This window comes from Abramis brama (genome assembly GCF_963993115.1).
Source record: "Abramis brama genome assembly, chromosome: 12".
Taxonomy (NCBI): domain Eukaryota; kingdom Metazoa; phylum Chordata; class Actinopteri; order Cypriniformes; family Leuciscidae; genus Abramis; species Abramis brama.
In genome coordinates this window covers 4,454,951-4,480,683 of record NC_139974.1, presented here as the reverse complement: position 1 = coordinate 4,480,683, position 25,733 = coordinate 4,454,951, and the positions used below count along the sequence as shown (strand labels likewise).

Sequence of the window (25,733 nt, the reverse complement as noted above, 5' to 3'; positions counted from 1 at the left end):
GTGTGTATTATTTTTGTGTACACTCACAATAAAAACAAAGTGTTGTGCTTTTCGCCAAATAAAGAAAAATAAACATGATGCGAGTTCTGCCTCTTCTCTGTCAGTGTAGTCCATTCTGAAACGCGTCCGAAAATGAACCATAACTCAGCGAATACTCAGTCAAACAGGCATACAGACACACAGGCATGAAGCTTGAATTCTCTCCTTTTAAATGAAGTAATATATATAAAAAACAAATATTCTCAGCATGTGAAATCTGTATTAAAAGAGAGCGATTCCAGTCGAGCTAATTAGATCTCATTCACATGTAATGTGACCCCGCCCCAGAGCGCGCGCGCTATTCAAACGCAAATGTCTGAGGCAATCCTGCAAACTGTGAACGTCCCCATATCAGCTCGAGAAAACACATCAGATCATTGTACTTGTTTACACAGTCTCGCAGCGCTGTGAGGAATAATACTATAATGGTAAATTTACCTTAGATGTACGAGGAGCAACAGATCCGAGGCTATGGAATAATGTAGTAAGTTTTTTTTTTCATTCTCAAGTGCGACGCGTATCTGTGCATGAATGAATGAATGAACGGCAGAGATGCCGCTGTTTACCACAACTGGCAAAAGATGGTTTAAATTTGAATCGTTTCTGTCTGTGAATGTTTCGCTTTTAGCAAACTGTATTGCTATAGGCTACTGAGTAAAAATCGAGTGAAATATGTTGAAATAAAATGCATTTGTATAAGCAACGTATTAAACTGCAAATTAACATTTATATTTCCTATTATAAAAACGAAAGTTACTATGTTACAGACATATGAAAGACAACATTTCATTGATTAGTTTTGAATAGATTATACATTTTCACTGTAAAATATCTGCCACCTCAAATAAGCTTTTGGTTGACAATTTTTGCTCATATGTTAAATATAGTATGTTTTGTCAAAAATAAAGTAATCAAATAATATGTTATAGTGTTTATTCCAATGTAGCCTAGGCTATATTCAAGTAATGAATCCTTAACTTTGAAATATGTATGATAAATGTATACTTTAGTTTTTACAAATAAATATTACACTTGAATTGTTGTTGTAATTGTAACCTTTTTAATAAAAAAAAAATACAAGGTAGATGTAAACAAACTAATAAAAGGTAAATATAAGCCTTTTCTTTAAAATAATATTTTATTTTGTTTTATTAGTGACAAATTTGGGGAGAGGATAAATATTCCAAAACTGAAAATACAGTATGAGAATTAACTGCACAATTACTAGACATGTTTTCCTTTTCATATTATAGGCCAATACTAGATGCTTCCAACTGTTGCTCTTGCATTCTTTCTTGTGACACACCTGAATGAATGCCTCATTAGGTATGCGGCCCCATTGTCTCCAGGTGCAAACCACTAAATATGCATGATCGTTGACGCCCACTCCGCATATTGACTTTCCAGACAGAAAGTGTTTTGTAAAATTTAAATCAATGTATTGTGTTATGTGAATGATTAGGCAGGATAATTTTCACATACTTTTGAAGAAAAAACACATGGCAACGACATCCATTAGTCAAAAGTCTTATTGACACATATTTACTATGTGTTTTGTGGCCTTATTTCAGAAACTTTAGTTTTTAGTTTTATAAAAAACCATGCATAAACATTATTCTCTCAAAAATACAAACATGTACATGCAAGTTGTTCACATATTATGGTAGCCCTGTTTGTGCTAAATAGAGTGAATTTACACCTTTGCCATTAATATGTTTATAAGCAACTGAAAAAAGCACAAATGTCAGGGCATGTCAGAACATCTCAAGGACCCCAAAAACCCCTCAGACCCCAGAGGGTTAACAACAGCAGAACTATTGTTTATATTGTTATACAATTTTTGTTTTTGTTATTTGAATTACTATGATAAATTGATTGTTACATATCCCTGCAAACATTTACGCCAGAAAATTTATTCTAAATGTTAATTAGATTGTTCATTATTTGTTTAGCGATATATGTTATATCTGTTATATATGTTTGCACTTTCAATATATCTGTCACGTGTCATGGTGTTTTCAGTTGGCTCACACGATTTATGTTTCTCAGTTTCAGAATTTCTCAAATTGACCCCATAGAGAGACTAATAAGCTCAACGAAAACCAGGAGTCAAAGTTGAAGTTCATTCGGTTGACAGAGTCCTCCTCACTTCCAAAGCCCATATGATGATTCAGCCTCAAACTAATTTAAAAGACAGAAACACTTATTCTTATAGTCATATGCATAATCAGTTGGTAATTTCTTCTTCAGGTTCTGATAGGTTACCAATAGGCCTACAGATAACTTTAGCAACATCTAAACATGGTATTCTGTTATTTACGCAAATAAGGTCATTTAAAGACAATGGATATGTCCAAAATCTCTCGCTATTCCCTTGATCACTATTCCCTACGTCAGACACAGCTATCATCTTTGACACTCTATGTCATATATATTTAAGTAACTTTGGTAAGGGTCACAGGTGATTCATAGCTTCTAAAGCAGTGGTTCTCAACTCCAGTCCTCGGGACCCGCTGCTCTGCACATTTTGTTTGTCTCCCTTGAACCAGATCATCAGCTCATTAGGAGAGACTCCATGAACTGAACTGAGTGTGTCAGATAAAGGCGGGCGTACACGGTGCAAGTTCGGACCAGGATCGGACAGGGAGGTCATGAGATATTGCACACGTTGCGAGTCAGTTTAATTGATAATCGCGTCAAAGCAGCTGGTACACGGCACGACTGTCCTGCACGAATTTTATCCCGAGCCGGCAGCAATCACAAGAGCTTTCGCGCTAAACACAGAGACCGTCAATGTTGCATGTAGGCAAAGCTTCAGATAGAAAAAATGACAGAAATGTGTGTGCAAATGATTTGTTGTAAAGCAGAGAACAGTAGCCATTCCTTTCAACATAAAAACTAGAGAGAGAGAGAGAGAGAGAGAGAGAGAGAGAGAGGTGTGTTGTGTGTGTGTGACAGTGTATGCGCACGCTGTATGGTTGCTGCCACTGAGGTATAGCCCCACGTGGTTGTGTATGATTAGCAATAGGGGACAGCTGGTGAAAATCGGGCCGACTCCCCGAATTTTTTAAACATGTTTAAAAATGATCGGGAGGTCGGGGAGGTGCTCATAACGTGCTCGGCTCGGCTCGTAATTCCTCTCACACGCTGCGAGCCGCGACCATGCGAGCATCACCGATTCCACTCCATTTCTCCCGAGTGAAAAAAATCATCTGCAAGCTCGTAAAAACAGCAAAAATCGCACCGTGTACGCCCGCCTTAAGAGAGACATACAAAATGTGCAGAGCAACGGGTCCCGAGGACTGGAGTTGAGAACCACTGTTCTAAAGGACTGTCATAGTTTAATTTAGTATGAAATTATAGAGCTATAAATCCTTATTACACATGCTAAGTATGCATATGTGTTAGTCGATACATGTAATGCATTGTTGACCTTCATGATCTTAGACACAGTTACTCGTCTCATACAACTATCATGAGAAGAGCAGAATATAGTTCAAAGTGACAATTGTCACGATAATAAACAGAGGATTCAAGTGCAAGTAAAATATACATATTTTTGGAGAACGGGTCAGATGCAGGGAGAGTGATGAAGGGAAGTAGTCTGTATGATGGCACTTGGCAGCACAGGGACACTGAGGACAAACCCGGTCTCTCCGGTGATGATTAAGATGAAGGTGAAGACAATAATGAGGATAGCAGTCCGGGGAATACGGAAATGGATCAGAAACCGGAGATCAGGAAGTAGACTGAGTGAATGACAGGAATGCAAGAAACGGAACACACACGGACACAGGAACTGGAGACAAGCAGGAACTAGTGATGTGACATTTGAACCGAGGCGTCGGAGCGTGTGTCGAGAAAAAATGGGCGTGCCAGATGAAGCTGCGATTCAAGGCTTGTGTTGTTAATGTGAAAATCACGTGACTAATGACAAACGAGGCCTCGGTTTGTGTGGATACGTCATCGGTTCGGTCTGAGTGTCGCTTCTGGTTCAAGGGGGTTCGAAACTCGCGCCACCTTGTGGGTGTTGCAGGAGCAGTAGAAGCAGTTGTAGTAGTGTCAGAGAGTTAGAGAACTCCCATTGTCATTGTCGTTATTGTGTCATATATGTGTTAGGGCTGTATATTATTACATTATATCAAGTTAGAATAGTTATAGTATATTGTTGTTCTGGCCTTCCTCTCTGCCCCAAGATCACACTGGCTCTTTAAGTCTGCCAGCAGGAAGCAGGAAGGAGGAGACAGGAAGTAAAGAGAGCAGACAGCTCAGAGAAATCAAGGCAGCAGGAAGACTGCAGTTATCCATGCGCTGGCATCTGTTCCAATCCTCTTTTGTTAGCCCTTTTTAAGGCATTCCCTGTAAGTAAGACATTTATGTCAGCATTAATCTTTACAAATGTTGAACCCTTTTATGTTAATATGATTTTATTTTATACATTTGAACAATGTGGACTACATTCATGCCAGTTCATTCAGCTAACACCTTTGGCTTAGCTTACATTTACTTAAATGTGTTATATCTAGTTTATACTCGTTTTAATTATATTTTGGAGCAATGTGAAAGTCTTTGTACTTGACAGTTTCAATGTTTATTCAGTTTTTCGACCACTTACCTGGAATTCATACATTTTTGTGTAACTGTATTTGGAACATTTATGTTATCTTTTACTCATACATGTGTAAATCTGTATTTCAGTTTCACACCATTCTATAAAGGCTCTAAATGACAACCGGGTGTCCTGGCGTCTTGTATGGAGGTGTTTAACTTGTTGGATAGCAGAGTGATGGTTCTGCAAGGCCAATATAATTGTTATTATTATTTATAGTAGGCCTAGCTATATTATAGTCTTGTTATATTAATAGATAAGATTATTTGGATTGCTCTGGATTTTTGGATCTGGACTGGACTGCTTTTTGATTTGGATTGCCCTTTTGGATTTGTTTGCTTTTTGTGACCTCTTCCTTTTTCCTGGTAATGGAGCCAGCAAGAAAGAGGAAATCCTCCCCTGTCTGGGCTCAACAGAAGCATCAGGGTCCTCATTTATACCTCTGTGGCTGGAGAGGTTTTGTCTAAGAAGAGGAATCGTAAACCCCAACACACTTGAAAGAATTCCCCAGTCCCATAAGCACAACACTGCACTAAAACTAGAAACAGTTCACTGCACAAAACACCCCAGAAACAATTCTTAACTTTTCCCTCCCCAGACTATTCTGTTGCAGTTTACTTTATTACACTCCCTCCACCATTAGCACTGCACTCAACACACTGTCACTTTGTCACGATCCACACTCAGGGAAACACAGGAAGATCCAATAATGCAAAATGGAATTTTAATAGGGAAATCCGTAATCAGAAACTAGTCCAGGCAAGGGTCAAAAATACAAAAAGCAGTCCAAAAACATAAAACAATAAACAGGAACAACAAGTGGAACAGACCTCACAAGTGGCGTGATGAAAAACAAGGAATCCGTAACAAACACAAAACAGGCAGGGTATTTATACACAGGGAAACGACAATGATAATGGGAAACAGGCTGAGTGCAATAATCAGTGATGAGGGACAGCTGAGTGCAATGAACAGACAAGGATCATGGGGAATGTAGTGCAAGAGTGTGCTGGACACCGTGAGGAAGGAGGACATCTAGTGGTGACCCAAGGAACATAAACCAGACACTGTGACATGACCCCCCTTCTACGGAGCGGCTACCAGACGCTCCAAGACATAGAAACAAACAAAACAAGAGTCCAGGCGGGAGGTGGAACGGTGGAGGATCAGGGGGAGGGATGGGGGGCCAGGTCCATGGAGGGGAACAGAAACAGGGAGTGACAGCTCATCTGGCGGCCAGGGCGGAGCAGAGAGTCCATCGGGCGGCCAGGACGGAGCAGAGGGTCCATCGGGCGGCCAGGGCGGAGACTCTCCCTCGGGCGGCCAGGGCGGAGACTCTCCCTCGGGCGGCCAGGGCGGAGACTCTCCCTCGGGCGGCCAGGGCGGAGACTCTCCCTCGGGCGGCCAGGGCGGAGACTCTCCCTCGGGCGGCCAGGGCGGAGACTCTCCCTCGGGCGGCCAGGGCGGAGACTCTCCCTCGGGCGGCCAGGGCGGAGACTCTCCCTCGGGCGGCCAGGGCGGAGACTCTCCCTCGGGCGGCCAGGGCGGAGACTCTCCCTCAGGCGGGCAGGGCGGAGACTCTCCCTCGGGCGGCCAGGGCGGAGACTCTCCCTCGGGCGGCCAGGGCGGAGAAGACCCCTCGGGCGGCCAGGGCGGAGAAGACCCCTCGGGCGGCCAGGGCGGAAACAATAAACAGGAACAACAAGTGGAACAGACCTCACAAGTGGCGTGATGAAAAACAAGGAATCCGTAACAAACACAAAACAGGCAGGGTATTTATACACAGGGAAACGACAATGATAATGGGAAACAGGCTGAGTGCAATAATCAGTGATGAGGGACAGCTGAGTGCAATGAACAGACAAGGATCATGGGGAATGTAGTGCAAGAGTGTGCTGGACACCGTGAGGAAGGAGGACATCTAGTGGTGACCCAAGGAACATAAACCAGACACTGTGACACACTTTTGCTGTTCATACTGTCACTATCCAAACAGTTTATGAATAATTAATGAATTGTGTGTGTGACAGTTGTCTCTGAACAAGTAAATTCAGACAGAGAAAGATACATATTTTATTTTATACCCAGGCAATGGACAAATGTCTGCTCAGGTCATTGGTTCAGAATTAATTAATTTGTCTGCTATTTCTTTTCACAATAGCTAGGTGTCACTAGTGAGCAATGCTGAATGAAGCTTCGAGTAATGAACCTTTGGGTAATGAACCTTTGGGTGAAGCAATGGGCTGCGAAGTCTCAGTGGTTCAGGACATAGATATCATATAATAAAGGCTAGATGTTTCGTCCGCGCTGCTGGCCAATGGAGGTCGACGTCCGCACACGGCGGCCATCTAACCACAGGGTGCTCGCTTACTCGTAACATGGTGCATGTACTTTTAGATAACCATAATTTGCTCAATTTTCTAACGATTTTCAAATGATGTTTTTTTATAAACGTCAGAGATGTAGTTACAAAAAAATATATACAATTTGAGACCAGAAACGCATCACATAACCGTAAAAGTAAAAATAAAATAAAAAACTAACTACGCGCTTGTTTGTAAGAAGGTTGTGAATTATTAACTAAGTATATAATACTATGAACTAATCTTTTCTCTTTCCGGTACTGACAGCATAGCCTCTATGGGACTGACAGGAAGAACGAAAGACTCGGACCCGTCCGAACCCGAACTCGAGACTCAAAAGATGAACTAATCTTTTCTCTTTCCGGACCTGTGTCACACGGCCCAGCCCCAGATTAGAGTCAGACACGAGTCGACAACTAACGTCTCGAGAAGTTTGAACCCGAAGACACGAGGAGAACAAACGTGATAAATATGAAGTAGCAAAAGAAAGATCTTCTCGGATCAGGAGGTGAGGTGAACTAACAGAGTCAGACTGCAATAGCCTGAACTTAAGACCCAGCAACTAATCAATTAATTAAACATTTCAGTTTCTTATAATTTGACTTTGGCTGCATTACCCTATAGTTTTTTTTTTTTTTACAAATGTAATCAACATTTTCATAAGTACTAGATGTGTTGGGCTATTTAACATGTCATTTTAATTATATTCTGCTGAAATGAACGAAATGAATGAAATTACTCGAAAAAGATTAGTTCATTTTGCTGAACGAGACTCAAAGATCCGAGTCAGTAAAATGATCCGAACTTCCCACTACTAATATCAACTGCCCCTCATACAGAGAGCTAACAACCAATCAACATTCAGTATGCAAATCATCACACGTGGATCGATAACATTACAGCCGACTCCCTGATTAGTGCCCTGACTTCTGAACTAAAGGGAGCTGACTGACATGCACACATAGTCTTGATAGTCTGTAAATAGCAAACCAATTTATAATGCAAGTAATTTTCCAGCAAAAGTGTTGCATTGTAACTGTATAATTGACAGCCTTTTCTGCATTTTAATTTTGTAAAGAAAAAAATGTAGATAAAGGAATTTAAGAAACATTTAAATATCTAAATATTTAATACAGAAATACAACAGACATACAACACTTTTCACATTATTGTTTCACATCAATGGAATGCAATTTTGACATGCCAAAAAAAATCATATAAAGTGGCAGTGTAATTTTATAAAGGTCAAACTGAGTATGCAGGGAAAGACATGCACTATAAATAGAAAATTTGGGTTACACTTTATTTTACGGTGTCCGTGTTAAAGTGTACAGTGTAGTAACAAGTACTATATGTAGTGTACTTACTATAGGCTTAGGGTTTGGTTTAGTTATATGTAATTATGCATAATACATAGTTATTACTACAGTAACTACATGCAACTTGTGTAACAGAGGCACTGTAAAATAAAGTATTACCAAAATGTCATATAAAAACATGTAGTTTTTAGCAAAATGGTCTAGCAATAACAATTGTCCCTTTTGGTCATAAAGATCTTCTGGTCTGAGAAAGTCCATTGTCTTGCAGTGTTGTGTTGATTTGAGGTCCACAATGATTGTTTCAGGTGTTGTAATGCTGTATGTGTATCATGATAAGAAAATACAAGAAAAGAAGTATATAAAGTAACAGTGCAGTTTGTGCAGGGACAAATGAGTAAGAGAATGCAGGGAAAGACATACAAGTAGGACATTCACCCCCAGTTTCACAAGGTTCCTCAGACTACAAGGCATGTTTGAGCTGTTTTAACTAAAAAAGTAACTTGCTTATCTTAAAATATATCAGTGTCATTGTTTAGTCTCAAGATTCCCACCAGTAGTGCTTTTCTCGAAGGCATGTTTATAAAAGTTACTTAAATGTCCTAATTCAACTGAGGCTTAATCCAGGCTTAATCTAAACCCTGTCTGTGAAACCAACCCTTGATATAAAAACAGTTTATAGCAGCCTGGCTTAGCAAGAATAATGGTCTAATACACTTTTGCAGGGTGCTGTGATGCTTTATGCACATCAAGACATGTCCCTCGCTGGCATGAATGGTGGAACTACACCTGATGTTTTGCACTGGAGTTGCTGCCGTGTCTACTCCCAATACATCTTGATCCCTTAAAGTAGAGGAAGATGCAAAGGCAAACCGGCAGCAGAATCAGGAGTTTGCTGGAGCGATTCCTATCTGCATCGCCTGGATTAAAAGAAAAGCAGGTTGAAAGAACATCTTTGTATGAGTTTCAACACCAAGTTCCTGCTCATTTATGACAGCTCAAAAGTCACTTTTTTAAATTAATTTAAAAAAAATGATGGGGTGTTTAAGAATCAAGTTTACTTAGGTTTTACTTACTTGTGTCTGAACGGGTGTCTGAAATGTCCTCTGAAAAACAGTCTGTGGAAAATTTGATTAGGTGAGCAAATCAATCACTTTTCCAGAATGAATATACAGTAGACGTGCATTTTTTTAATGAAATCTAAATGTGACCCTGGACCACAAAACTAGTCACATGGGTCAATTTTTGAGAAATTGAGATTTATGCATCATATGAAAGCTGAATAAATAAGCTTTCCATCGATGTATAGTTTATTAGAATAGGACAATATTTGGCCGAGAAACAACTATTGAAAATCTGGAATCTGAGGATGCAAAAAAATCGAAACATTGAGAAAATCTCCTTTAAAGTTGTGCATTTATGTTGGCGATTGTGTTGCATTCACTCACAAAAATACATGTTTTATATATTTATGGTAGGAAACGTACAAAATATCTTCATGGAACATGATCTTTATGTAACCGGATGAATGAGGTGATGGACATTAGTGAGCACCTATCAGCAGGTAATCCACCCTATTTAAGAGCTGGTTGGCTGTAGCCCGGGATGCGTCACGTTCGACTCCGCCTCCTTCCAGTGTTTACAGTGGCTGTAGGTATGTGTGTTAGCATATAGCAACTTCTGTTTTTAGTTTGTTTGTATGTAGGGGACTAATTATTAGTGTTGTGTTTAGCTTGTCTGTCTTCTCCGGTTTTCCTTCGGTTTGTCGCAGTGGTTGCATATGCTGGCTGCTCGCCTTTCAGGTATGTGTGAACTGTTGATGGAAAGCGTATTGTTTGTCTTTATTTGGGGGTTTAGGATCGGCTGATTGTGTTGAGTTATGTGCAGTGTCCCTGTAGTCTATCTGAACAGCGGATTGCATGATTTGAGTACCCGTGCCTGTGAAAGGACAAGCACATTGTGCGAATGCATCGTCTACTTCCGGTAAGTGTTATTGCGCATGTAGTTACGAGCTGAAAGTTTAGCCATTGAGGCATAAATCTTAGTGTTTCTTTGTATTTGGCTTAGGATTTTCCCTCTCGTCCGGCGATCTTGTTCTTCCTGCTGGTGCTATAAAAAGCTATTACAGCCCCGTCGATTCCTTGCTGCCAGATTAAGAGCGCATCGTATTTTCCTGCTCCACTGTCGCTACCGTGTGCAATACAAACTTTTTGCCATCTGTGAGAAGATCGTCACCCCACTGATGAGGGGGACCGTTGCTGTCTGGTTTTATTTATTATTTGTTGATTTAATGTTTCTTTTATTGAACTTTTGAGGTTAACACTTGGTGTCAAAAATGGAACACCAAACTATCTGCTTGTGAGCTCATTGCGTGAATTGAGTTATTTATTTATGGTCTGTGTTTACACCTTTGTATGTTATTCGTGATTGTCTATTAATGGTGATATTATCTGCTCATGACCGTACCCTAAACATCATCCAACTGGGCTTTAGTGCAGTTGGTATGTTGAAGTTTGGTTATTAATTATTTTTTGTGATTTTCGTTTCAGGTGCTGAGGTTCCACGGGTGGAGGATCTCTTGTGGTGGTGGTGTTTTCTTCGAATGTTTGCCGTGACACTTTTGAAGTCTTTGCTGTGTGTGTGAGTGTGCTTTTGGTAAATTAAGTTTAGTGATCCCTCCTCCCGTGGTTTGCCTCAGCCCTGTTAGTCTGTGTCTTTTTTTCTATGGTGTCTGTGTAACCAGTGTATTGAAAGAGTGTGTGTTTATTCAAATGTGTTTTTGTTTACTTGAATGTGTTTGTAACTCAAAACCTTGTCAGTATAGCTCCAGGTTGCCTTTTTAACGTGACTACCCTGCTGCTTTAAATTAAATTTTGTATAAATAAATTTTTTTGTATATTTTCATATCCACGTCTCTGCCTACCTTTTATTAGAGAATCGAACCTGAGTGACCTAGTAATAGTAACTTGAGTGTTGTCCATATTTCCCGGGGCGAAATTCCCCGGGTGGCGTAGTCGAAATTCTTTCTACCTGTAATACCGCTCTTGTGCCACATTTACTTAATATCCTAATGATTTTTGGCATAAAAGAAACATTTCTAATTTTGACCCATACAGTGTATTGTTGGATATTGCCAAAAATAAAGCTGTGCAACTCGAGACTGGCGACGTGATCCAGGGTCACACATGAAATTTAAATGAATATATATATATATATATATTTATTAATTATTCATCCACCTTTGTTGCAAAGGAAAAAAAAGAAAAATATTACTGCATTGGGACAGAATGAGGATGAGTACATTTGATTTTTGCGTGAACTAATTCTTTAAAACATTACAAAGTTAGATGATTTATGACCTTACCAGGCTTTAAACCTTTTTTCTCATAGATTGAATGAGATACTTGCTCATTATCAGGAGGATATATGTATAATGTGAACAGTTTGTCTTTGTCGCTGTTTGAACATTTCCAAACCACAGAACAGTGGTTTCCTTTAGATAAACTGGAGACCGTACGGTTTTCATTAATAACTTTTTTTGATTGATATTGTACCACAACATGAACCTTCTGATGATCCTTCAGCTTATCAGCATCACAAGATAAAGCACACTCAATACACGGCTTCTGTTGAAGAGCATAACCTAAGGATATAAACAATGGAAAATTAATATGTTTTCTTTAAATAAATAAAAAAGGTGACATTAAAAACATTGCAGAAATACAATACTCACTTGCAAAAGCAACAGTAATCAACAGCAGTAAGATCAACCATTTCAGCCTGAACCATTTCAGCCTGAGGAGAATACAGAGGGGCTGATTATGTGATAGCTGCTATATCTGTACATGATCATATTTCGGATCTTTACTTAAAGCTACAACTTTCCGAAGAGGTATAACACTTGGTCTGAGTGAAGGTGAATGACCATTAACTCCAGACATAACACTTAGTTCCTGAATGCTTGACCCTGCACCTACCTCTTGACTGCTTTGTCAGGAGCGGTTCACAGCCGAGAACAGCACCCAACACACAGCGGACTTTTCCCTCCACAGACGCACGTGAACTTGCGCTCCCGGGAGTGGTTCAGCGAAAAGAGGAGGCGTGTTCCGGCGCAAACGTTCCCTGGTGCTATTTTGCAGTTTCAGAAAACGATTCCTCCACTGACCAGGAAAAACTGGCGCATTCAGATGCTATTTTAAGGGCGCATGCTTGGCCATAATCAATGTAGCGTGTTCACAACGCACACACACTTTGATTCTCTCATCTACACACAGACGCAGCAGCTTTCATTTTTGCAAACCATACATTATTACAAGGAAAAATATTAAAACATGAGGAAAATCATTGTTGTGTCCATGAAGATGTGACAAAATAGGCATACATCTAGCTTACACATTTACCCAAATGATCATACGCCTGTTTAACCGAAGCTAATCTGTGTGTGTTTCTCCATCCCCAATGTCACTTCTCTGTGTTTTACGGCCCTGACGAGAACGTCGGTCTCCTCGGCTGTGAACCGCTCCTGGCGTTGTTTTTTTTTACATTTTGTTTCTAAATATAGACAAAGGTTTTGCCTAAATAAGAGACAAACATACAACTTAGCTGAGGGCTATATTTAAATAATAGGCCTACTTACATTTTAAAAGTAGATGTTGGCACAAATGATTAAGAAAGTTGTTATAGTACACAACTATGATGTTTCTGACATAAAACACGTGAATTTGGTTTAATTAATTAATTATATATATATATATATATATATATATATATATATATATATATATAATATTATTTTTTATATAACATTTATTTGATAAAAACAATAAAAAAGAAATATTATGACAATTTAAAATGACTGTTTTCTATTTTAATATATTTTAAACTGTAATTTATTGATCAAAGCTGAATGTTCAGCATCATTACTCCAGTCTTCAGTGTCACATGATCCTTCAGAAATCACTCTAATATGATGATTTGATGCTCAAGAAACATTTATGATTATTATCAATGTTGAAAACAGTTTTTTACATTTTTATTTCATGATGCTATGATGAATAGAAAGTTGAAAAGAACAGCATTTATCTGAAATCTAAAGCTTTTGTAACATTAAACACTACCCTTCAAAAGTTTGGGGTCAGTAAGAATTTTAATTTTATTTTTGGGGGAAAGAAATAAAATAAATCAATACTTTTATTCATCAAGGATGAGTAAAACTGATCAAAAGTTACAGTAAAGACATTTATAATGTTAGAAAATATTCTATTTTAAATAAATGCTGTTCTTTTGAACTTTCTATTCATCAAAGAATTTTGAAAAAAAATTGTACACAACTGTTTTCAACATTGAAAATAATAATAATGAATGTTTCTTGAGCATCAAATCATCATATTAGAGTGATTTCTGAAGGATCATGTGACACTGAAGACTGGAGTAATGATGCTGAAAATTCTGCTTTGATCATAGGAATAAACTACACTTTACTGTATATTCACATAGAGAACAGTCATTTTAAATTGTCATAATATTTCACAATATAAGTAACTGTTTTATTATTATTATTATTATTGTTTTTTTTTATCAAATAAATGCAGCCTTGGTGAGCAGAAGAGACTTCTTTTAAAAACATTAAAAAATCTTACTGACCCCAAACTTTTGAATATCAATATAGTGTAGGCTATATCAATCTTTAGTTATCGTCATCAGGACAATCGCACGAATGGACACAGCAGCATAAAGACGTTGACTCATTTCCTTGTCTTCACTGCATGTTTAGTTTTCCAAAAACATACAAAATAATTTGTTGTATAATAACACAAAAACATACTGGATGGATTTTTATTTAAGACATAACTTACCTGATATGATTCGGGAGGAGTCGATAAGTCATGTTCGGAGTGTCAAAGCTTTGTAAATTACTAAATGTTTAACGAGTGGTCACAAAAGTTAGGCTAATACTTAAAATCGAAAGTATTTACACCGACTTACACAGGTGTTCATCGCAGTCAAAGGAGGAGTCTGATTTGGTAATTATTTTCCTTAAGGTAGCCCTGTGTCCTCTAGTGGTTATTTAGTGGACGTGTCTTATGGGTTGTATATTATAGCGAATGTAATTTGGACCTAATGGGTCACGGGTGCAAGTTGTGGAGCAAGAATATAACCCTATAGGCTACCCATAACTCTATCCCTCCACCCCATTAAACGTCCAGAGAGGATGAGCTGGACGTCATTTGACTCTGCAGTGAGTAAGAACCACTTGTCTTGGAGAAATCTTATCTCAGTCAGATCAGCCGAGCTACACGAGCCCAGACCAGCGCTGTATGAGACGCCTCACTCGCTGGATCGTACGTCAACGGCGCCGCCATATTGGTCCGGGCAACTTGCCGTGACTCTCCTTTGTAGACTGAAGAACAGATTCCTTACTATTTTGAGGTTTTACAAAACGTCGGGCAGTCCAAACCAGACATCGGGTAATTAACAAGCACCAATGCTACATTTATCTAAATTACATAAGCATTTTTTAACAAACAAGTATTCATTAGCCTACTTACATTTTTCTGCATTAAATTATTACATTGTTTAAATGAATACATTTTTCGCTAACTGTGATTTTGTATTTGTACATTTCCGAAATACATAACTTAGTCAGTCTCCTCTGATAACAGATCACTGTAAACTGTAATGTGGACTCATGCATTTTCTGTAAAGCTGCTTTGAAACGATGTGTATTGTGAAAGCGCTATACAAAAAAATGTGAATCAAATTGAATTACCTTTTACATGTAAGTCTGAATATTTGTTGCGTTTTTATTTGGTCATTATAACATTTTTAATTTGACAACTAGTTGGCTATCAAAGTCAGACTATTAATAGAGAGCGAAAACTAAGACTTTATAAGAAATAATATAAATTTTACATGATTCATATGAAGTCTGAGCTTATATTATAGTTTATTAACTATTCTAAATCCCTGCAATGCAGTGAGCCAGAGGACTGACAGGACAGCCGGTTACCAGCCATGAAACTGTACGTGCATTATTTCATTAAAAAACAGGCAGTGATATCTAATCGCAACCATGATTATGAGTATTATTATTATTTAATAATCAACTATTACAAGAACAAGAATTAAAAATTTTAGACAAATCAAAGAATCATCACAATATTTTTTAACAGTAAACCCATTTATAATGCAAATCATTTAATCAAAAATGTTGCATTGTCTCTGTATAATTTACAGCTACTTATGCATTATTAGTAAAGAAAAAGCAAGAAATAATAAACAACATATTTCGTAAATAAAACATTTAAATATATAAACATTTCATATATAAATATATCATATATATAAATATCTCATATAGCATTCTTCACATTAATCATCAATAGCATTTTCACAGATTTTCAACACAGAGATGTGTTTTTATGAATACAAAACAAGAAAAATGCATATAAAGTGCAACTTGGTAAGGGTTCAGTTCAATATACAAGAAAAAAAAAAAAGAAAGAATTTAATATAGAAATGTAGTTTAGCAGAATGGTCTAGCAAGAATAATGCACTTTTGGTCATAAAAGTCTACAGTTTTTTGAATGTTGTGCTGATTTGAGGTCCAAAATGCTCGTTTCTTATGTAATGCTGTGTGTGTATCATAAGACAAGAAAAGTAAAGCAGCATATAAAGCGGCAGTGTGATTTCTGTAGGGACAAAAGGGTAAGAGAATGCAGAGAAAGACATAAAAGAGGAAATTTGATATAAAAATGTAGTTTATAGCAGACATGTCCTTCAGTGTCGTGGACGGTAGAGTTACTACTGAAAACAGCGTTTCTTTGGCACTAGTAGCTGTTGCTTTCTAAAGCTGCGTCCCAATTCAGGTTGTGAATCCCGTTTTGTTTTTAGGCTGTTGAATATAAAAGGTCCAGTGCAAACACTTCACTGCTGCTCGTCAAGGGAAAGATGTCACAGATGCTGGAAGACGAGCAGTCATCCGTAGGATACACTGTCCTGTTTAACAACACTCAGTCCGACCTTCGAAGGCACGGCCTCTGAACTGGGACACCGCTGATATGTGCCATTATCTCAGTCCCTCAAAGGTGGAAGAAGATCCAAAGGCAACATGTCAGCAAGATCAGGAGTTTGCTGGAGCAATTTGTATCAGCATCATCTGGATAAAGAAAACATAATTTGCATGAATTCCTGCACCAAATTCTTCCTCATTCAACATTAACATTGATTACATTTAGATGTGCACCAGTAATGTGATTATTTAATTATATGACGAGAGCAAACCTCTTCTCTTCCTTTTAAATGCGGTTTTTATTCACTAAGATTTGTGGTTATTTTTACCACCTTTATTCACATACCATAATGCAAAGCACAAATGATGAGCTCATATACAGTAGGTGTGTTACTTTTTGATTTGTTCACTGGTTCTTCGGTATCCGGCCTCAGTACTTTATTCATGTTTTCGATGATCAATATACTGCATTATATTCATGTCACGCAACGCAACGTTTTCAAATTGAATTTTTTCAGCAATTGAAACCGGCATACACCACATGTTTTACTATGATTTTACTACAGAAAAATTTAAGTAACAATATTGATCGAATCTCATTATAAATCACATTAGGATGCATGTAAATCAGGGGTGTAGCGATGCCCTCATGTCACGATGTGATACATAACATATCACCATACTAAACTAGCGATGCGATATTACTGCGATACTCCAAGACATGGTAAAAGATTAACAAAAAATGTTCTGTTGATTAAAATGCTAAATTTAGTTTTACATTGTGTGTGTAAATGAACAGGCTTGAACTTGTGCTGAAACCCCAGTACAGGACAATAGAGACGCCAGAATAACAATATTCATGATTCTGAAGATGAAAATACTGAATTATTTTAGATGAATATGCTTGAACTGTCACTGACTAGATATACTTAAAATAATGTAACATCAGACATTTGGCATTATCAGGACACACACATATTCCCCCAGTGCATTATTATACATTATATTCAACATTATATATAGTAGTTTAATGTAGTTCTGACACTAAAACTTTTCACACAGTAATTTTTTATTTTGGGTGAACTATACACAATACATATTGTTGCATTTTTGTATTGCGATATATTGTGACACGATATATTGTTGCACCCCTAATCTCTAAATGTAGTCATTGTTGTGATTCGAAAAATAAAGAAATAACTTGAGTTTTAAATGCAAGCAGAAAACTTTTTTATTTTAATTATAACAAAATTAAAGGGTGTTTAGTTCATGTTTACTCACTGCTCTTGCCAGATATGGACTCTGGATCACAGTCTGTGGAAAACATTGAGGCAAGAATTCAGTATGTAAATAGAATTACATTTTTAATATAACTTAAAGGAATAGTTCACTCAAATGAAACATCAATCATCATGTTTCACGGAAGAAAGAAAACATTAAAACACGATGAGGATGAGTAAACACTGAAATTATTCAGTTTTGGGTGAACTAGTTCTTTAAAACTTTGGTTGGATCAGTTATGATCTTACCAGGCTGAACAATATTGTTGAAGAGCAGGTTAGTGTTCATCCCATTATCAGTATATATTTGTAGTGAGTACTTTGCGTCCCTCTGGAAACAACCTGGCACTGAACAGCGTCCTCCATCACACAAGCTGGTGAATGTTTTATCCAGAACTAGGTCTGAACGGTGTTTTACACGAACAAGAACGCTCTTGTGTTGCGTTATCTGCTTCATTGCTCCATCACAAGACAGAGAACACTGGATACACGTCTGTGGCTGAGGAGCACAGCCTGAGGATATAAACAATGAAATATTGATATATGTTTTCTTAAAATAAATAGTGATATTAAAAACACTGCAGAAATGAAATACTCACTTGGACAATAAACGATGCATGTCAGTAAAACCAGTGCTTTGGCCCTGAGGAGAAGAGAAAAGGGCTGATTATGTGCTAGATCTGTACACTGAAGATGCCTAAATTTTAGCATGTGTAACTAATACTGTACATATCATCATCCTCCCCCCAGTTGATTTTTTGTTTTTTAAAGATTTACTTTTTGGCGTTTTTGCCTTTTATTGGATAGGACAGTAGCTAGACAGGAAGTGAAGTGGGAGAGAGAAGGCGTACAGGATCAGGAAAGGTCCCGGGACTCGAACTCGGGTCAACCGAAGCGCGACGGCGCTACATGTCGACGCACTTGCCCACAAGGCTATCGGCGCCGACCTCCCCCAGTTGATTGATTATATTAACCCTAAAACCGAATTCTGGACAAATGTGAGCAAAATAATTTTGATTTATTTTTAAAAAATACTTCCCTTGATCTGAGCGGTACAAGACTTGGCTAATTTTCCTAAGTTTGCCTCCTGAACACACACAATTTTTTTTGACTCAATTCTACAATGTTAAGTGGGTGAAAAAAAACCCCTCCTTAATCTTGTATTTGGGTCAAAAATGGACACCCATAGAAATGAATGGGAAAAACTGTAATATAGAGCATTCTTCTTGTTTTTTTGTAAAAATAAATCAATAGATCCATATCTAACAATGCATATCTAACATACACAAAAATGAAGGGCTGATCCTGTACAACATTCTCATCATGGCAAAAACTCGCACTCAAAAAAAATCATAATTTACATAGAAAATATGGTACTTTTTGAAGTAAATAAATTCAAAAATACCCCAAAATAAAAAAACACACCATAAATGGATAGACAAAATTTTATTGAAATAAAAAATAGGATCACATCTGAGTCCTCTGTGCCCACATTTGTCCACAATTACAGAATTAAGGGCTATAAAGTGAATACGGTTTGAGGGCTACGAATTTTTTGTATTACAAGTTCTTAAAGGGAAAGTTCACCCCAAAATTAAAGTTAGCCCATGAGTAAATCATGTGTTGTTTAAATATGGCATATTTATTTAAATATCACAAATGAGGCATTGTATTATTAAATATGCAGAACAAAAATCTAAAAAAAAAATTTTTTTCACTCCATAAATCAGAAAATACTGTCCACAGAAAAAGAAAAATACATTTTTACAGTTTACAAGTCAATGTGAATGATATTTGTGAGTAAGTATATGTAAGTGCTGCTGAAGTGGAGAAAAATCTCTTTAAAAATATGTATTGTGATTGAAATCTACAGTCACAAATAGAAAAAGTGCAATAAAATAAACACTTAAATTTGTATTTTGGATGTTTTCTACCCACTAGTCTGAAAGAATGTTAAAATGTCATGTTATGGAAGAAAAATCAACCAAAATCTTACAAATTAACCAACAAAACAAAAAACCCATTAAAAAACAGTGTTTTGCCTGTAGTGTCTTGCTTTGAAACGTATGACTATAAACATATTTATTTAAAGGTGCTCTAAGTCATGTCACGCGTTTTTTAGGCCAAAACATTTTTTGTCACATACCGCAAACATCTCCTCACTATCCGCTAGCTGCCTGTCCCCTGAACACACTGTAAAAAAACGCGGTCTCTGTAGACACCACAGGCTCCACAAACTGCAACAAAAACAAACTGAGCAACAAACAGAGCGACCCGCAGCACGAAACACAACAAACTGTTCCAGCCAATAACCGACAAGAATGATGTGGGGGTGGGGTTCGGGGGTTAGTGCGCGGATGAGGAGGAGGGAGGGTCTAGCTAGCCTCCGTTTTGTTTGACAATAATTCGAATGTCAACAAGAAGAAACATCTCCCGGGATCGCTTAGACAACCTTTAATATTGTCCCTTTTTTCCCCACAAAGCAAAAAAAAGCTAAAGCACAAAATTATGCTTTTTAGTTTTTTGTCCTACTAATCACATGAATTTTACCAAGCGTTACTTAACCTCAGTTATGTAAAACACTAATCACCCAAAAACAAAAAAAAGACACAACCTTTTATTTTTTTGTATGCAAATGAGCACAAATTTAAATATATAATGTCTCATTTGCCTTGAATTTCTGTAACTAGTGCAAAATGCCCAGAAGTAAACAGTGTAGCTGACTTAAAGGTCCCGTTCTACGTGATCCCATGTTTCAAACTTTAGTTAGTGTGTAATGTTGTTGTTAGAGTATAAATATATCTGTAAAATTATAAAGCTCAAAGTTCAATGCCAAGCGAGATATTTTATTTAACAGAAGTTGACTACAACGAACGGCTCGATTGGACTACATCCCTCTACTTCCTTCATTAATGATGTCACTAGAACCGTGTTTAGACTAACCTCCGCCCACAGGAATACAGGCGTATTGTTGGCGAAATGTCAACAGACGTGGTTGATGTTTATCTATAATCGGATACCGCAAAAGTTTAATTCGAAGTTGTTAGTTTGCTCTGTTCATTTCACCACGGACTGTTTTTCTAACCTGGGATAATATCAAGCAGGCTTCTCTCAGCGTTTCATACTGACGAAGGGGGCAATTTCAACTATATTCCGGCAAGCGGTAAGTAGTGATTTAATATGGAAGTAGCGATCAACTTAACATCGTTTCTCTTAGTAGGATGAAAATAATCTTACTTAAACTGTGATTAATATACAGAAAGCGATCAAAGAACAATCCCTTTCCAATCGTCCAAGCTGTCAATCAATCACACAGCGCGAGTTTATCTGGACACTTGCCAAAACTCGTTATGAAATCAATGACGCTGTTACACTGCACAACGAAGCTCTTACTGTATTTATATGCCTCATGTTTGCATTGGTGAAATCATTAGTGAGTGCAGAAACTGCGTTGCAATGATAAGATCTTTTTTCACGCGATCAACAGGCTGTCATCTGCTCAACGCTCACTGCAAACTTTTATGTGATTGAAATAGATCTAAATACTTAAAAAACTTCTCACGATTCGTTAATCCCGATAGCTGTAATAGTAAAAACGTATAATAGCTGTAATAGTAAAAGTTTTCCAGATAGTTCCACATGTAATGCCAGATATTTCATATGCAAGCATGTCAGCCAATCACAGCAGAGGGCGTTTACGCTGAAGTCTCACAGCAGACACGCCCCTTCAAACAGAGTGTTCAAACCAGGGAATGAAATCTGGCTAGGAAATATGCCTTTTATTTCTAAATTATAATAATTTTTTATCTAAAAAACATACTAACATTATAAAGGCACCCCTGGAAACATTATAAAATAATAAAAATAATCCATGGAATGGGACCTTTAATGTTTAGCTGACAGAGTGTTTATGTCAGAATGTTTATTTTTAAACCACAACCTTCTAAGTGCTTCTTTTGCCAAGATATTTAACGATATCTTTTGCATTTCTAATCCAAACAACGTCAAACTTGGCGATTGAATATTAAAGATTGTTACCATTTATGAAAAAAAATGATACTCACCACTGTATGCGACAAAGCAAAACAGCAGCAGAAGATTCAGAAACCTGATGAGAAACCAGAAGAACTGGTTTATGTGTGTCAGAAGCACAGACACACGTCACAAACACATTTATACAGGGATAAAACACTTTCCTGAGCAGTAAAATATTACTAAACACTCACACTTCATTCTGTCTGAATATTTAACACATGTGGATCTTACATGTTCAAAATATCTAATGAATAACATCAAACTATAACCTGAATCTTTTGTTTTATAAAAGATTCCTGTGTAGGCTAATACTGAAAATGATCAGTCAAACTCAATACACAAACAGGCTTTACAAATTCTGTAACAAGTTGATAATTATATTAATAACTCAAACCCATCATCATAATCACAGTAACTGGTCATTTCCTCGTCACCAGCAGGTTTAGTTTTCCTAAAACAGAAACACAAATAGGCCTATGTACTATAATAACACAGTTATTTTTAGAAACATGAAAACTTACATGATTAGAGATCTGCATGAGTCTTATATTCAGGTGTCAAAAAGCCACCGCGCGTTTAAAAAGATGATTTAGTGAAGTAAAAACAAAAGCAAAAGTATCCAAAATGAGCTCAAGTTTCCAGTATAGCAGTATCTGCTCCTCCTACTCAGGTGAGGTCTGACAGCTCTTTATTGTCCTCTACTGGGTTAGGGTTATTCCTGTGTCCTCTACTGGGTTAGGGTTATTCCTGTGTCCTCTACTGGGTTAGGGTTATTCCTGTGTCCTCTACTGGGTTAGGGTTATTCCTGTGTCCTCTACTGGGTTAGGGTTATTCCTGTGTCCTCTACTGGGTTAGGGTTATTCCTGTGTCCTCTACTGGGTTAGGGTTATTCCTGTATTGTCCTCTACTGGGTTAGGGTTATTCCTGTGTCCTCTACTGGGTTAGGGTTATTCCTGTGTCCTCTACTGGGTTAGGGTTATCCCTGTGTCCTCTACTGGGTTAGGGTTATCCCTGTGTCCTCTACTGGGTTAGGGTTATCCCTGTGTCCTCTACTGGGTTAGGGTTACTGGGCTGAGGCAGTTTTACGCCCCTGCTGTTCCTGATGTGTCCAGTTGGGGGAGTCTGTACAGCGGCAAGAATTGAGGCATGTTAAATAATCTGCTAAGTTATTGTTGTTTATCATGATGCAACATTTATTATTTATAAACGATTATCTAGATAGAGCTAGGGTAGGTAGATATAAATTCATTTCTATATATCAATGGATGGGTCTATAATTTATTTCGAGAGGCGGTCAGGTTGATGTTCTGTCTGGCTCAAGCTTAGCTAACACGTGTAGGTTTATCTTCCCCTAGTCTTCTCTACTCACTTTCACAATTCATTTTCTTTTTAATCTTCTCTTGTTGCCTGTCTTGATGGCTTCTTCTGGTGAGACTCTGTTTACTCCTGGCATTAAAACATTCTCCACATGGTTTCTGGAGCAACATTACAGTAGATATTGGAAATATGTGAACTTGCTTGTTTTACAGTCTATGGTGTGAACACACAAAAGACACATTTATAATAGGCATATATGTATATGTGTCAATCTCTCTCTCTAAGTAAAGAGTTGAACTGCACACTCACTCAAATATTTTGATTATTTCCAATGTCATACATGATAAAACCCACATTAAAAACGCTTCCCATATGGTTTGAATGTAGATTCTAGATTGAGTTATTTCTTATAAATGAGATGATCTAGTTATCTAATTTATATCTTAATATACATTTACTGATCTGGACTAAAATGTAGGCTATGTGTACTTAATGTGGGCTTTATCATGCTCTATCTTTACCAAGTTCTCCTTAACTTGCATCCCATAAAGGTGTGTGTTTACTTTAGCTACTTAAGGAAATGAAAATCTCTCATGCCAGTATGTGCTCCTGAATTCAGCAAATGTGTAGAACTGAGCCGGACGATTTAGCGACTATATTTATAAATTAACTAAATTAATAACATTTTTACAACAGATATGAAATCAAAACTGAACTTACTTAAGCTGGACTGTGACACTATTTTCTTCTAGATCTGCTGTAGATCTGCTGATCTCGCTGCCTGTCCCCTGAACACACTGTAAAGAAACGCAGTCTCTGTAGACACCACAGGCTCCACAAACGGCAACAAAAACAAACTGGCCCAGCCTGGACCACGAAACATAACAAACTGTTCCAGCCAATAACCGACAAGAAGGATTTGGGGGGTGGGGCTTGGGGGGTTAGTGTGCGGATGAGGAGGAGGGAGGGTCGAGCTAGCCTCTGTTTTGTTTGACAATACTTTAAACCTCAACAGGAAGTGACGTCGCCCAACATCACTTAGAGCAGCTTTAATGAGGACTGATAATAAGACATGAAACTCCATCAAGCGTTGTTCTTCTTCTGTTTAGATCCTCATACGGCTCCGCATGATGTAAACTATTCAAACAACCTCTTCATATGTCATTGTATATTTTGCAAAAACAAAACAAATTTTATTCTGAACACAGCAAAATATTAAAATATATATTTTTATACAAAAATACATGCCAACAAAACTTTCTTACAAGAGTGGTTTAATTTTGTTTTTTCACAACACATTCTTGCAGATTCACAAAGAACAGTGCAGACGATCTATTAAACACACAAAAGCAACATATACATATTTATTTACATAGAAAACTATACAAAATATACATATGTACATCATGCACACACACTGTTTCACATTCCCAGTCATCAGTTCTCAACTCATTCCCAGTCATCAGTTGATGAATTAAACAGAAACAATAATTCCTAGATCATGTATGAGATATTTAAGGCTGCTTTACATTAATAGTAAGAGCAGATTCAGTATCACACAGACTCCTGAGGTATGGACTGCAGCACACATGTTCATACGCACTGAAAATTAAATATATATTGCAGAAATATGTTGACTGATTCCTCTGAAGGAAATGGTTTAGTTTTGAAGCAGAAAAAAGCATATATTGCTGGACTCGAGAACAACTAGAACATTTGATCAATGACTGAGTCCAACACGAGTCCTGAGACGATAGAGAAGCATCTAGAGCCTGAACTGGAGAACTACAGCACTAGATTCATCATGATCCACAGATCCTCAGCACACTTTAGCATTAGCCAGATTAAATAAATACACGATTGATAGCAGATGATTTGTCTGATTTCTTCTAGCGGTTGTATTTACTATGTTTACTATGGTAATGGTTAGCACACAGTCTTTTGGCTCGTGTATGAATATTTCTGCCTTATACGGAGACCAGAATCCACATCGGATCACAGACAGAAGTTCTTCAAGCACTCGCTGCTGTCTCTGAGAGAGAGTTTAGAGGTATAAACGCTGTTAAAGTGTTTAATGCTGATGTTTCTGGTACATGGACTCATCCGCCGCTGTCGTCTCCAGACTCAGAGAAACTCCTCTGGTCATGACCACTCCTCAAGCCCGTCAAGCCGCTTTGGACTAAGATAACTTAATCGATGGTCCAGAAACCCAGTCCGCTGGCCCAGACAAGGCCCGATCAGGATCCGGAAGTGACAGTGGAAACACGGCTATTGAAATCAACACTTCTGGATCCCTGAACTCAGTGCTTTCATCTTTCAAGTGATCTCTGTGGAGACGTCTGTGTATCACGACACCAGTCAGAGCCAGCAGAACCAGCAGAACCACAGTCAGTCCAACCAGCAACATCCAGTGATCTACAGGTGAAGGAGAATGAGAGGTTATTTTTAATTCCCTGTTTAACCCCTTAAAAGGTGCTGTAAGCGATGTCGGGAGTCATAACTTCTTGTTGACATTCAAATGGTTGTCAAACAAAACGGAGGCTAGCTAGACCCTCCCTCCTCCTCATCCCGTCTCCTCCCTCCTCCCCTCCCTTCCGGCATAAAGGAAAGTCAAAGTAGGCACTAGTACAAACAAAATTAAGTTTTACTGATACTTCATTCAATGTGTAATGTCGCCAAGTTAGATAAAGGGTTTTATATATTGCAGAAAAAGAGAAACATCATCTTAAAATCGTTTCACCACCTGAGGTTAACTTCATAACT

General features: G+C 37.8%; 2 protein-coding genes and 2 long non-coding RNA genes across 6 annotated transcripts in view; 2 read left to right on the top strand and 2 right to left on the bottom strand.

Moving 5' to 3' along the window:
• Positions 1-7,828: 7,828 nt before the first annotated feature.
• On the bottom strand, positions 7,829-14,614 carry LOC311094004 (uncharacterized protein). Of its 3 annotated transcripts, none has more exons than XM_084131742.1 (6): positions 14,183-14,614; positions 12,061-12,107; positions 11,692-11,970; positions 9,404-9,445; positions 9,191-9,247; positions 7,829-9,116 (listed from the first exon to the last, which is right to left on the bottom strand). In XM_084131742.1, the coding sequence occupies exons 1-6, from the start codon at positions 14,212-14,214 to the stop codon at positions 9,076-9,078; spliced, it is 498 nt and encodes a 165-aa protein (XP_083987868.1). In that variant the 5' UTR covers positions 14,215-14,614; the 3' UTR covers positions 7,829-9,075. The 3 variants fall into 3 exon arrangements, with proteins under 3 accessions (XP_083987868.1, XP_083987869.1, XP_083987867.1); XM_084131741.1 differs by having other exon boundaries at positions 8,125-8,646; positions 9,117-9,247; positions 12,061-12,122; positions 14,183-14,401; XM_084131743.1 differs by having other exon boundaries at positions 7,835-9,247; positions 11,882-11,970; positions 12,061-12,122; positions 14,183-14,401.
• LOC311094016 lies at positions 9,850-11,233 on the top strand. Its single transcript, XR_014608510.1, has 2 exons — positions 9,850-9,981; positions 10,060-11,233. It is a non-coding gene; the product is annotated as an uncharacterized lncRNA (long non-coding RNA).
• A 1,180-nt stretch (positions 14,615-15,794) lies between the features above and the next one.
• The window catches only part of LOC311094043, a 182,924-nt gene continuing 172,985 nt past the window's right edge, over positions 15,795-25,733 (top strand). Inside the window, exon 1 of the long non-coding RNA XR_014608545.1 lies at positions 15,795-15,931. This is a non-coding gene — a long non-coding RNA (uncharacterized lncRNA). The remainder of the gene's footprint in view (positions 15,932-25,733) is intronic.
• Positions 15,931-18,447, bottom strand: LOC311094006 (uncharacterized protein). Its single transcript, XM_084131749.1, has 4 exons — positions 18,218-18,447; positions 17,868-18,131; positions 17,620-17,652; positions 15,931-16,485 (listed from the first exon to the last, which is right to left on the bottom strand). Exons 1-4 carry the CDS (start codon positions 18,327-18,329, stop codon positions 16,409-16,411), a joined length of 486 nt encoding a protein of 161 aa, XP_083987875.1. The 5' UTR covers positions 18,330-18,447; the 3' UTR covers positions 15,931-16,408.